This window comes from Corvus cornix, chromosome 21, assembly GCF_000738735.6.
Source record: "Corvus cornix cornix isolate S_Up_H32 chromosome 21, ASM73873v5, whole genome shotgun sequence".
Lineage (NCBI taxonomy): Eukaryota > Metazoa > Chordata > Aves > Passeriformes > Corvidae > Corvus > Corvus cornix.
This window is the reverse complement of record NC_046350.1, coordinates 2,057,184-2,068,577: the sequence shown is the minus strand read 5'-3', so window position 1 is coordinate 2,068,577 and position 11,394 is coordinate 2,057,184. Positions and strand designations below refer to the sequence as shown.

The window sequence follows — 11,394 nt, the reverse complement described above, 5'->3', positions numbered from 1 at the left end:
TAGGGCAAAACCCCTTATGTTTCTGTCTTCCTTGAATACAACCAAGTGCTGCTCAGAAAGGAACTTTCTAGAATATAATTTAGAGGACACTCAATTACTTTTGAGCAGTTCTCCCTCACTGCATCTCTGTTGCAGTCTCAGGTACCTCCTGATACCCATCTCATGCAGCATGTGAGCTGTACCAACCTATCTGTCCTCCATTTCCCTGTAAAATCAGGTTTGTAAGTACACCTAATTCCTTCCTTCAGATTTTACACATAAATTCAAAGCTATTGGTTGTCTGCACACACACTATGATGGTGACTACTACTCACCCCTGAAGTAGGGAAGGAATCTCCGGTCTCGAGAGGTATTGCCATGCTGATTTTGGGGGCACTAGGTGGGCATGTGTGTGCACATGGCTAATTACTCACATGCTGCATGGGTTTTTTATCCACACATTTAGAATGTTTTTTGTTATGGTGAGTTTTTATTCTTTGACGTATGAAGAGAACAAAAATTCTTACAATGCAAGAAGAGAACAGCAAAGCAAGCTTACAAAAAACCCCTAAACATCATGCTCCTAAGTAATAGCAAGTAAGAATCAGAATTCAGCAGACTATGCTAATGTCATAAGTTCTTGCCTTGATTCTAATGGACGAATAGCTAGTAAATAGTTAATTGAATCATTTAATTGAATCATACTCTTTCTAAATACCAGTGCACTGTATGCAAGAAAATTATTTAATAGCCTTTTATAAAGTCTACAGCGTGGTTCACTATTGTACTTGATGATGGGAAAGAGAAAATACCATATCCAAAAAATCCCAGTGCACTGTGAAAGCCTTTTTCCACGTGGTGCCAGGTCACATGTACATTGTTGTCCTCTAAGCGTTTCTTGTACAACAGCCCTTCATCCCTGAGCACATCGTGCTCACAGGTGACAATACAGGTGTCAGGGAGGGTACAAACAACAGCATCCTCTGCCAGCAGCGGGGAGAACCAGGGCTCAAACAGTTCTTGCACTTCTTCATGGACTTGAGGTAAAAACAAAGCGGGGAGTGGTGGTTTATGGCCCAGTTTAAATACGTCTGGGATAAGATCTGGATTTATCCATTTCCTATATTTCAAATTTATACTCTCAGGAACATGAGAACCAGCCAAAATTGGTTCCTTCAGAGAGCAATCCTTATTCAGGTATTTGAGAATAAAATGGACTGTGCGCTCCCGGGACAGGAAGGCAACAGCAGCATTTTTCTGGTAAGATGGCAGATTGAAGTTCAGTGCTTGGAGAAATGGATAGATCAGCACCTGGGCACAGATCTTTGTGATGTCTGTCCTATGCCCTAGTTCTTGGCAAACACTGGCAGTATATGTGCCCCCTACGCTGTCCCCACAAACAATAATCCGAGCGGGATCCACCCCGTAGGTCTCTGCAGTCTTCAGGAAGTGCACGGCAGCAGTGAGACATTCCAGAGTTTGGGCTGGATACTTGTGCTCAGGTGCTAAATGATACCTGAGAGGTAGAAAAGGCAGCTGGTGTTACACATTGCTGAGTGTCTCATCTGAAATACATCCCATGCAGTTGCAAAAACTCCCACAAAACAATATTAATTATATCACTAATTACATCTAGTTTAAAGTTTTACATGCTGAAGCAAACCAGAACAACTTTCCCTCCATTTCCTTCTCAAAACCAATTCCTCCCAATTTAATCCCTTAATAATAAACTTTTTCATGGAAGAATTTGTTGATGGAAGAATTTGTTGGAAATTAAGATTTCTTTATACCATCACCTCTTTTCCATAATCAAAACATCTTTAAAAGGAAGCAGTGGTCCATGCTGGTTTTAAAAAATACTAAATTTTAGACTCGCTATTTACTCTTTAATATCATCCCAGATGATTTTAAATATTCCCCTCAAATATTAAAATCTGCTATTTGGCTTATAATTTCTTATTACCAAACAAAGGTAACGGTTTCTGTGGTGATAGTGATGTACAATGAACAAACCTGTAACTCTAACCCTGGATCAGGTATTTCCACTGCCATTCCATGGCACATGCTTGCTCCCACATAGCAGCAGTGTGGGGAAGACAGCACTAGAGCTCAGTTTCTTTTCTTATATTCAAAGAAATGTAAGTTCAGGGGTGTGGGGGAAGCAGGGGGAAAGCCGCAGAATTCTCTAATTCTGGGATTAGCACTGCTTGTATCTCACTTACCCAACAGACACAACCACTGAATCAGATTTTCTGGCTATGTACCGGCATATTCTTTCATAACTTCCTGAAGAACAAATGTTTTTGATGTAATTAACATCTTAGAAAACTTCAGTCTGTGGATACAAAAATGCTGTTAGCAAGGAATTTTCCTGCTTCTTCTAAACCGTGGGATACTTTTCTCTCTCACAGAAGATATGTGCAGAGTTTATAAATCATGAACACCTGTGACCTTGCCGAGCTTTGTTTCTAGTACAGTAGAAAAATATTTTGACAATGGATGTTTTAGGATTTTAGTCAATCACCCCCAAGGGGTGGCTGATCCTTTGTCCAATTAGACTATGAAGAAAAAAGTCTATAGAAGAGTTTGTAAAATAATTAAATAAATCAGTCTTGCTGCACAATTCCTGCTGTTGGATTTCTCTCCTCCTCCCTACGGCTGCAGGATACGGTGATATTTACTACAGTAATATCAGTCAGTATTGTCCCTTTTATTTTTATGACATATTACCATGATTGCTTGTGGGCCCCTTGCCTATTTAGTGAGTACCCAAATTTTCTTTAGGATAGAAATAATCAAGACTTTTGGTCATCAGGACTTACTGTGTAGTTCATACATCTAGAGAGATCATTAGTCTGTGTGGAAAATAAGGAATTATTGAGATTATTACTATTAGAGAATGGGCAGTGGTTTTAAACTGAGAGAGGATGTGGATGCTAAAAGGCTGGCAGAGAAATTTTCTAGCTTTCTACAGCCACCTGTGAAAGTCTCCTTTCTCACGCAAACTAGCTGGGAAACAGTTTGGGATTCTGTAAACTATTTCACAGGTGCAGGCTGTTTGTGTCTTTGTTTTCCACACTGGGAAAATATTTCGAAAATGGGTGTCAGAGCATTCCGCCAATCACTCTGAGAGGCGGATGGTCAAGCAACCAATAGTGTTATGCCAGCCTTGCGAACAAAGCTATATAAGCTGATTTATATAATTAAATAGAGCCACTTTGGGCCACTTAACCTGAAACTAGACTTGTGTCGTTTTTTGCCGTTCTTGGTACAACAGTGACAAGAAGATAGAATTCATTTGCATGTAAGGAACACATTTTTATTATGAGGGTGGGGAGGCCCTGGCAAAGGTTGCCCAGAGCAGCTGTGGCTGCCCCATCCCTGAAGTGTCCAAGGCCAGGCTGGATGGTGCTTGGAGGAACCTGGGATAGTGGAAGGTGTCCCTGCCCATGGCAGGGGGTGGAACAAGATTATATTTACAGTCACTTCTACCCAAACCATTTTATGATCCTAATGGTTCTATGATAAAGAGTGCTGTATCCTATAAAAAATAATTTAAATACTAAATAAGTGCAGATTAGAGGGTTTCAAAAATAAAAACAAGCACTAAGTGCTTTCTATCTCCAGTCTCTCAAACTAAACTTCAATCACTTCCTGGGGTCAGGAGTTTTTAAAAATAGGCAGTTAACAATGCTAAATAGTCACATTTTCTCTTTCAATTCCTTACTGATGCTTCCGAAAATGCCGCATCCTCCATGGAAGAAGATGACTCCTCTCCGTTTGCTTGCAGATGGTTCTCTTGGGAGGTAAATCCTCACAGGTACCCCATCAAAATGCAGATCTTTAATGAAGAGCTGGGAATCCCGGCATGCCGGGACTCCTTCCGTGATCAGCCTGATAAATGTGTGCTCCTCAACAATACCCAAGCGGTTTAAGTTCTTTGCCTAAATAGATATAACAGGAAAAATGAGAAATTACTATAGGGAATACAAGTCTTCCCACACTATAAAGGCCACAACCTACTTTCTCCTACACTGTCTCTAGGATAATTGGGTTGGTTATTTGCCAGTTTTTAGGATTCCCACAAATAACTGTCTTTGGGATTTCAGTTAAGAACATGAAAATTTACATCTTCATGATTGCAGGAAGAATGCTGTAATACTTGTTCCATTAAATGTCTTATATAAGTACCTTCTTGGTCCTGTGATCTGGATTTACCACAAGTAACAACAGGCATTTGCTCAGGTGGAAGCTGGGAGGCCCGAGGCTCCTTTCTTATGAGTGAATAGAAAGAGGCATTTCCTGAGGATGGTTCCAACTCAGGGTGTGTTAAATCAAGCTCTGGAGGTGTCTTTTCATCTCCATGGATTATAAACTGTACTTCAGATGCCACAGGTACAATATTTAAGGTTAGGTGAGATGAAAATGTCCCTCTCATGACAGGATTATCATACTGGGGGAAAAAAGACTCAGGCCAGTCCGTGGGCAAGACTGGGTGACTTGACGCTGTTGGGTCACCTCCCTGCCATGGGGTCAGTGAGAACAAGCTGTAAGAAAATCACTGTGTCTATAATCATTACTGAGGGGCTGCTGGCCCAAACGAGGAACTGATGAAAATGGTTCTGAATCTTATCTCCTCCATCAGTGAAACCACTGCCTTTTTCAAGATTTCACAGCTATTCATAAATTACTCTGCAGTCAGTTTCTTATGTCTAATCAGCAAAAAAACAAATATTCTGAAGACAGGGAAGGTTTGTTAGATGTGTCAAAACATTTCTTTATCCAAGGCCAGTCAACTGCTGATAATTAAGACAGTGTAAAGATCACACTGAAATCCTCCTCTACTTCAAACACATGTTGTAATGGATGTATTTCCTGCTAAAATAACATTTCCTATTACATGGTGACTTAAATGCTCTTCTGGACTACTGCAATTCACTCTTCTGGAATGATGATAATCATCACAAGCTATTTGCAAACTGTATTGTTCTTTTCTAAGCCACAGAATTCTCTGTATCAATTGCTTACAAACTAAAGGCCAGCTCTGCTTGTGTAAATTGTTTCTTTCAACCTGTGTACCACAGATCCTTTCATCCTAATAATCTACACCAGTCTGCAATAAACAAGGTGGGTGAGGAGTAATAAAAGAAACCATGAGCCATGGAAGAGAGAGAAAATCAGTTGGAAACCAACATGGGAATCCAGAGATAATCTGGAGTTTTTTCATAACACTGTGCCACAAATGCAAGCAGTGCTTGGGGTGGTTTAAGAGACGAATGGATGGCCGCAGTTCTTGCCTTACATTTGAAAAAGTACATTTTTAGGTATCATGGCAAAGGGGAAAACGACTATAAGACCCAAGGCAATGGTGGCAGAAAGCACAGGGTGAATCTAATCTTTTCCAAACAGCAATTTTCAAAACTCTCATGACTCTTAAGTCAGTCCTTCTGTTGGAGTTAAGGTTTTGGAATGTCTGAAGTTGGCAGAATTGCTATTTAATCTCATTTGAATTTTCTAACAGCTTTGAGTTTATACAGTGCTTTCAGATGACAGTAATATATATGAGAAACTTGCCATCAGAGCATCATGTCTAAATATCCTCTTTCCTTGCCTTGTCTTAGGAGTTCCTGACATCACAAAGGCATCTCCAAATTCAGGGAAAACTGTCATGAAGGCGAAGTGGGAATTTGGTATGTACTCTGTTGAAAAACTTCTTAATCAATAGTTAGGAAATACTTCAGAACCTATAGCAATACATTAAAAACCTAAAAGGTTTGACTATTTCTAGACAGATGTGATCAGTGTTAGTAGGTGAAATGTATTACATAAACCAGGTCCAAAAATGGGCATATGTGTATGAAAAAGAGCATGTCAGCTTTTCTTGTGAAACAGGGTCTTTGAAAAACTATTTGCTGAAACACCTAAATTCTGGCACAAACTGTCTTTTTATGTGGAAGATCATATGGGGACCAGATTTTTACTTTTAAATAATTACAAAATCACAAAAGCAGCAAAACCCACTCAATTTGAGCTTCATGGACTTTAGGACTACATCAGACAGTCTGTCAGTCACTCTGAAGTGTGCTCTTCCAACCACTGTAATTATCAACAAAACTTCATATCATGGTGCAATATGCACAGTTAGTCTGAACACAGATCTGTCTGAGTAGTTTAAAACAAAAGCCAGGAGGCTTCTTCTCATCTCTTCCATTTGAGATGGTCATTGATCTCTTTATGACAGGGGATGTGGACAGATGCTGTAGGAGCATCATTTGTGTACCTTCTGATTGAAGGTACACCTTTATCTGGTGCTGCAGCTTTTCTAAGACATAACTGCAAGTAAGGTGGAAGAAAAGAGGAAAAGACTGTTTTGTGGAAAAAGAGGTTTTTATAGGAGCATACAGTACAGACACATTACTGGCACAGTGATGCCACAGACTGATGGCACAGGAAGAGCAGCATTCATCAGGATGAGCAGGATAAGTTAATAGCATACGTGTCATACACAAAGCATTATGCATTTAATAAGAAACCTGTAAAGTCCTTACTGTGAGGGCTGCTCCTCTGAGCAAAAACATAAACCAGAAATTCACCCAAAGTATCAGCAGATGCCTAAAGACTTTTGAAAAAAAAATAGGTATTGAGTGGATTCAATGCTTAGCAAGTGGTGAAATGCTTCTTAAAAACTATTCAGAAAGAGGAAGCTGAAGCTTAGGGAATGTATTATCAAAGAAGAGAGAATATGCACATATGCCATTACAGACACTTAAAAGCTGTGAAAATGGGTTAAAAGTATCACCTGAAAGAATCTTTTCACCCACCAAGTAGGGAAATTAAAGGATTTAATAACAATGTCATATTATAATATTACGGTTGTATTATTATATTAAGTTTATATATGACATAACACAAAGAGCAGTATGTGATATGCAAGGACAGCAGCCTCTTCTTTCACGGCAGAAAAGGCTGAAAGGTACCACTGGAGAATCAGGGGCAACCACTGAATGTGGTGAATGCTGCTGTGCAAGTTCAAGCAACCCACCTAAGTCTTTAATAGATGGTAATGGCCCTAATCACCTCTCAGGACGTGGGCCCGAGTTCCTGTGTTCTTTCTGTATAATTGGAGATTAGAGAATTGAGGTGAGCTTCATACAAACATCAGAGAAACCACTCTGATTTTCCCGCGGGCTTTCTTTTGACATGTTGCGTGCCAGACGTGACAGGGCTTAGGCTGCTCCTACATGCTGCTGTTGCCTACTTTGAAAGCTTTTTGGGCAAAAGCTGTTACTTCCTGTGATGGCAAAGCCCTCAGCACAATGAGTCTGGCTTACGGGTACTTAGATAATAAGTGATAACAGGTCTAAACCTGCTTTGGCAGGATGTTCAATTAGATGACTTCTGGAGGTGTCTTCCAGCCTACCTGGTTCTATGACATCTAATTTAGACTCAATAATTCACTGCAGAATAAGAACAGAAACAAGGATAAGAAAATTACTGCAGATAGCTCAGAATTTAGGAAATTGCCTTACATATATCAGAGTGCACTGAGATATAAAAATTTGGGTTATTATTCATGTAAATGATATCCACAGTCCTCCTGTCATCCACAGGACCAGTCATTTCACTACAGAAATATACAATTGCAGCATAAAAATGGATATCTCAGTATTAAAAGAACTCACCTCATCCTGGCTGCTTTATATATGGTAATAGAAACCAAATCAACTTTTGGCCTTTAATTCTGTACTACTGTGTGCTTCCCATTACATGTAGTTGAAATATTTAGATGTCTATCTTCATACTCAAGTTTTAACTTTCCTGAAAATCCCAGTATCCCAGAGCGTGATAAACTCACCAGAATTTCCATCAGAGTGTACATACAGTGATAAAAGCAGAGCTTTGCTGGCTGGTCAACATCAGGAAGAATCTCTGTCTTGAAGAAATTATGATCAGTTGCAATTAAAACCAGCAATATAAAAGCAACTAAAATTCCTGCAATTAAAATCAGAATATAATAGGATTCCATTTTTCTTTGGAGGGAATAATTAGACACTGTTTGATATGATTCTGTCAGTATTTATATCCTCCAGACTGATTCCACAGAGAAGTCATTTGCATACCAAATTCCCCATGCCCTCCTCCTCCAGGCAGGGCTGACAGGTGCTGGAAGCCTGCAAACATCCGGCTGTGACAACTGCACATTGGCATGATCCAAGCTCATATGTAGCACAATCACTTCCATGAAACACCATTCATTTGTATATTCCAAATTGCAAATGGGCTTTATTTTTCATCTGCTTTATGGGCCTGAAAAGTTCTCTGGGATGTTTTTCAAGTGTACTGGTGAGTGTAATACCACCCTACCTAAGAGCCTATGGAAGAGTGGCTGTGCTGGACTCCAGTCTCCATGGTCAGGAATTGTAGTGGTTCTGCTCTTGGAATAGGTCTGAAGGATGATTCCAAGGCTTTCTGCTTAGTGCTGATCTTTTCCCCTGCTCACTCGCTGAGGCAGACAGCTGGCCAGAACAGTTAGAATAGGCATTCTGAACTAAATCTCAAGGAACTTTGCTTTTGGAGATCCACATAGACCTGTCAGTTATTTGGTGGCTCCCACCCTGAGTGTGCAACCAGGGGCTCTGGGCTCACCAATGGTGCAGTGCTAGCATAGGGAAACTTCTCCTCGACTTGGAGAATTTTGGCCCTAACCCTCTGTGCTGATTCTTTCTAAAGAAAGGATTTTGATATCTTTACAACTCAATATTTTGCTGTGTTTTCTAAGACAACTCTGCGTTATCCATGGTTGTAATTCAGGTGTTATCAGAGCATACAGTATCCAAAAGTTTGTACCAAAGGAGGTGATGACAGTGAAGGAATGAGGAAATATTCCATGTATGTCTGTCCACCATGTGACTGGACAAAACTTGTTTGGGTTAACATTAAAAAGCAAACAAGCATTAGCTCAGCTTGACATAAGCAATACAACCTGTGCTTATCCCCTAAACACTGAAATATTTCTTTATCCCCACTAATCTCCATGATTCTCCATTTAAAAACCCTAATAAAAGCTTGTAATCATGGCCATAGAAGAGAAATACTCCTTTTTATGAGCCACAGGATTCTTCATTTGGCTAACTAACCTGTAGTGTATTCCCTCAGAAAGTGAGATCTTCACTGGAGAGAGGTGAGTCCTTTCTGCTTGTTCTTACACACTTTAAAAAACTAGACAAAATATATCTGCTTAGAAAAATCCCATTTATACAAAATATACATTACAGGAAAGAGCAAGAAACTTCAATGTGAATTAGTCAGTGGGGTAAAAAAATATTTAGCTGTGTGGAATGAGTAAACAAGTTGAGTCATAAGGGATAAAGTACTGGATGATAAGACTGACCAAACTGGATTCTTAAGAGAATAGGCCTAATCCTTAACCTCAGTGGTTAGTACAGATGATTGAATTATGTGGCTTAAAATTTAGATAGATAGATAGATAGATAGATAGATAGATAGATAGATAGATAGATAAAAAAGGTGTTAAGGATAAGAGGATTATGAAATCCATGTAAGTTATAACATGCAGCTCTCAGCTTAATTCAGCAGGCCTGGACGTTGTCATCACAGTCATCTTTCCAATTCTGATGCAAATAAATTGACTAAGCTGGAGAATAATTGATCTCTTCCATTGCTGAGGTGCAGGACACTTCACTGAGCCCCTCCCAACCCTACTCCATCCAGACCTGTGGGGGTACACTAACTTGAATGATTTTTAAAAAACAAAACAAAACAACATAAATTAAAGTAAAAATTAAGGCTACTTTTATATTCTGAGAAGTAATATCTAGGTTGGGGTTTATTGATTTTAGTGTGATCTTATTTCCCCACATCAGTTAATACATCTGACCCACCCTAGCCTCCCAACCAAGACCGTTTGCCTTTGACACCACCATTCTCTTCCTAACATTCCTCATCATTTTGACTTTCTTTGGTGCCAAGTTTGAAGAAAGTTTGGACAGTCAGAGGCCCTGAATCGTAGATGCTGAAGAGGCTAGCAGAGAAATTTTCCACCTTTTGCAGTCTCCTGTGAAAGTCTCCGTTCTCATGCAAACTAGCTGAGAGATGGTTTGCGATTTTGTAAACGATCTGCAGGTGCTGGGTGTTGTGAGAATGCAGTGGATATTGTTTTGGTTCGTTGAGAATAATATTTTGAGAATGGGAACTATTTCTCTCAACCAGTCATTTTGGTGGGAGGTCAATCAATAGGCCAGTCATGTCATTTCTCTACTGCGAATCATGCCATAAAAAGACGGGTTTTTGGCATTAAAGGGTTGGCCTCGACCATCTTCTCTGACCTGAATTTGTGTTGTTCTTCGCGCCGTCCCTGCGGACAACAGCGATACTGAATTATTTCACCTCAGTACGTATTAGTGAACCACTCACTCTGAAAAGAAGTTACAGCTGCATGTAAGGAATTCTTTTAAAAAGACATTGTTAGAAGGAATTCAGGGAATATTTTTCCTGAGATGTCCTTCCTAAGCTAGTTTACAAGTTTCCAGTGCAAACTTGTTACAGGCATTAGCTTGCTGTTCAGTTTTTGTCGAAATCGGTCACACTGGTTTAGTAGGATTTCAGGACTTTTCTCTAATTTTGAGAGCTTTAAGGACATAATTCTTCTGTTTCCCCAGTTCCTTGTATGTCTTAGAAGTTTTGGCAGGACTGAGGAGTTAGTCAGAAGGAACGGGTAAATATTGACTGGCCTAAAAGTGAGTAAAGGCACCAAAGAGAAGGTAAGATGAGTCAATCAGGTTAACAAACGTGGTCACTCCGTTCCTGTTCACATGTGGTATTTTTGCACTGTTCTCTCTTCCAATAGGAAGAAGGTGCCTAAGAGATTGAGAGATCTGGCTTCTAATCAGAGATAGGCAAGGAAAACCAAGGGCAGTTGCGACAAATGACAAACTCTAACATGTACTAAAACAACTCAGCAAGTGGAACAAGTACCACATTGGTGATGTTGCATCCTTTTGAGTTCCAGAGAGCCCCTATGTGCACTGTGGAAACTTCTGCTTATAAAGAGAATTATTTTTAAAGATCCTGAATCTAGAAAGGGATGTCACCTAGAATTTAGAATTACTCAGTAAGACATTTTTATATCTTTACTCATGACACTGTTTTGTTGTAAGACCCTGGGAAAGCCCTAAGACATCCAAATGCAGCTTTTTGTAAAAGGCCTGACACAGAGTCTTGGCTGTCAGGCTGGAAGTTAACCAGAAACCAGGTTCCTTTGAGCTTAGTCCATGGCAAAACTCCACTTAGAAGGCAACAGTATCAGAGTCTTAATACTTAATAGCGTATAGAAGGACAGTGTGAAATCACAGAACCCCTGGGACAAATTTCAAATGGAAAATGTGAACACAAGGG

At 39.8% G+C, this 11,394-nt stretch overlaps 1 protein-coding gene across 1 annotated transcript; it reads right to left on the bottom strand.

Annotated features, from left to right (window-relative positions):
• Positions 1–445: 445 nt before the first annotated feature.
• Positions 446–8,076, bottom strand: LOC104693252 (arylacetamide deacetylase-like 4). The gene is made up of 4 exons (XM_010405796.3): positions 7,835–8,076; positions 3,707–3,923; positions 2,202–2,265; positions 446–1,495 (listed from the first exon to the last, which is right to left on the bottom strand). The coding sequence occupies exons 1-4, from the start codon at positions 8,003–8,005 to the stop codon at positions 724–726; spliced, it is 1,224 nt and encodes a 407-aa protein (XP_010404098.1). The 5' UTR covers positions 8,006–8,076; the 3' UTR covers positions 446–723.
• Between the last annotated feature and the right edge of the window lie 3,318 nt (positions 8,077–11,394).

Coding starts and splice junctions, on each gene's coding strand:
- LOC104693252 (XM_010405796.3), bottom strand. CDS start 8,005: ATGGAATCCTATTATATTCTGATTTTAATTGCAGGAATTTTAGTTGCT. Junction 2,266..3,706: donor CGGCATTTTCGGAAGCATCA/GTAAGGAATTGA, acceptor TTTGTTCTTCAG/GAAGTTATGAAAGAATATGC. Junction 1,496..2,201: donor TCAGTGGTTGTGTCTGTTGG/GTAAGTGAGATA, acceptor TCTACCTCTCAG/GTATCATTTAGCACCTGAGC.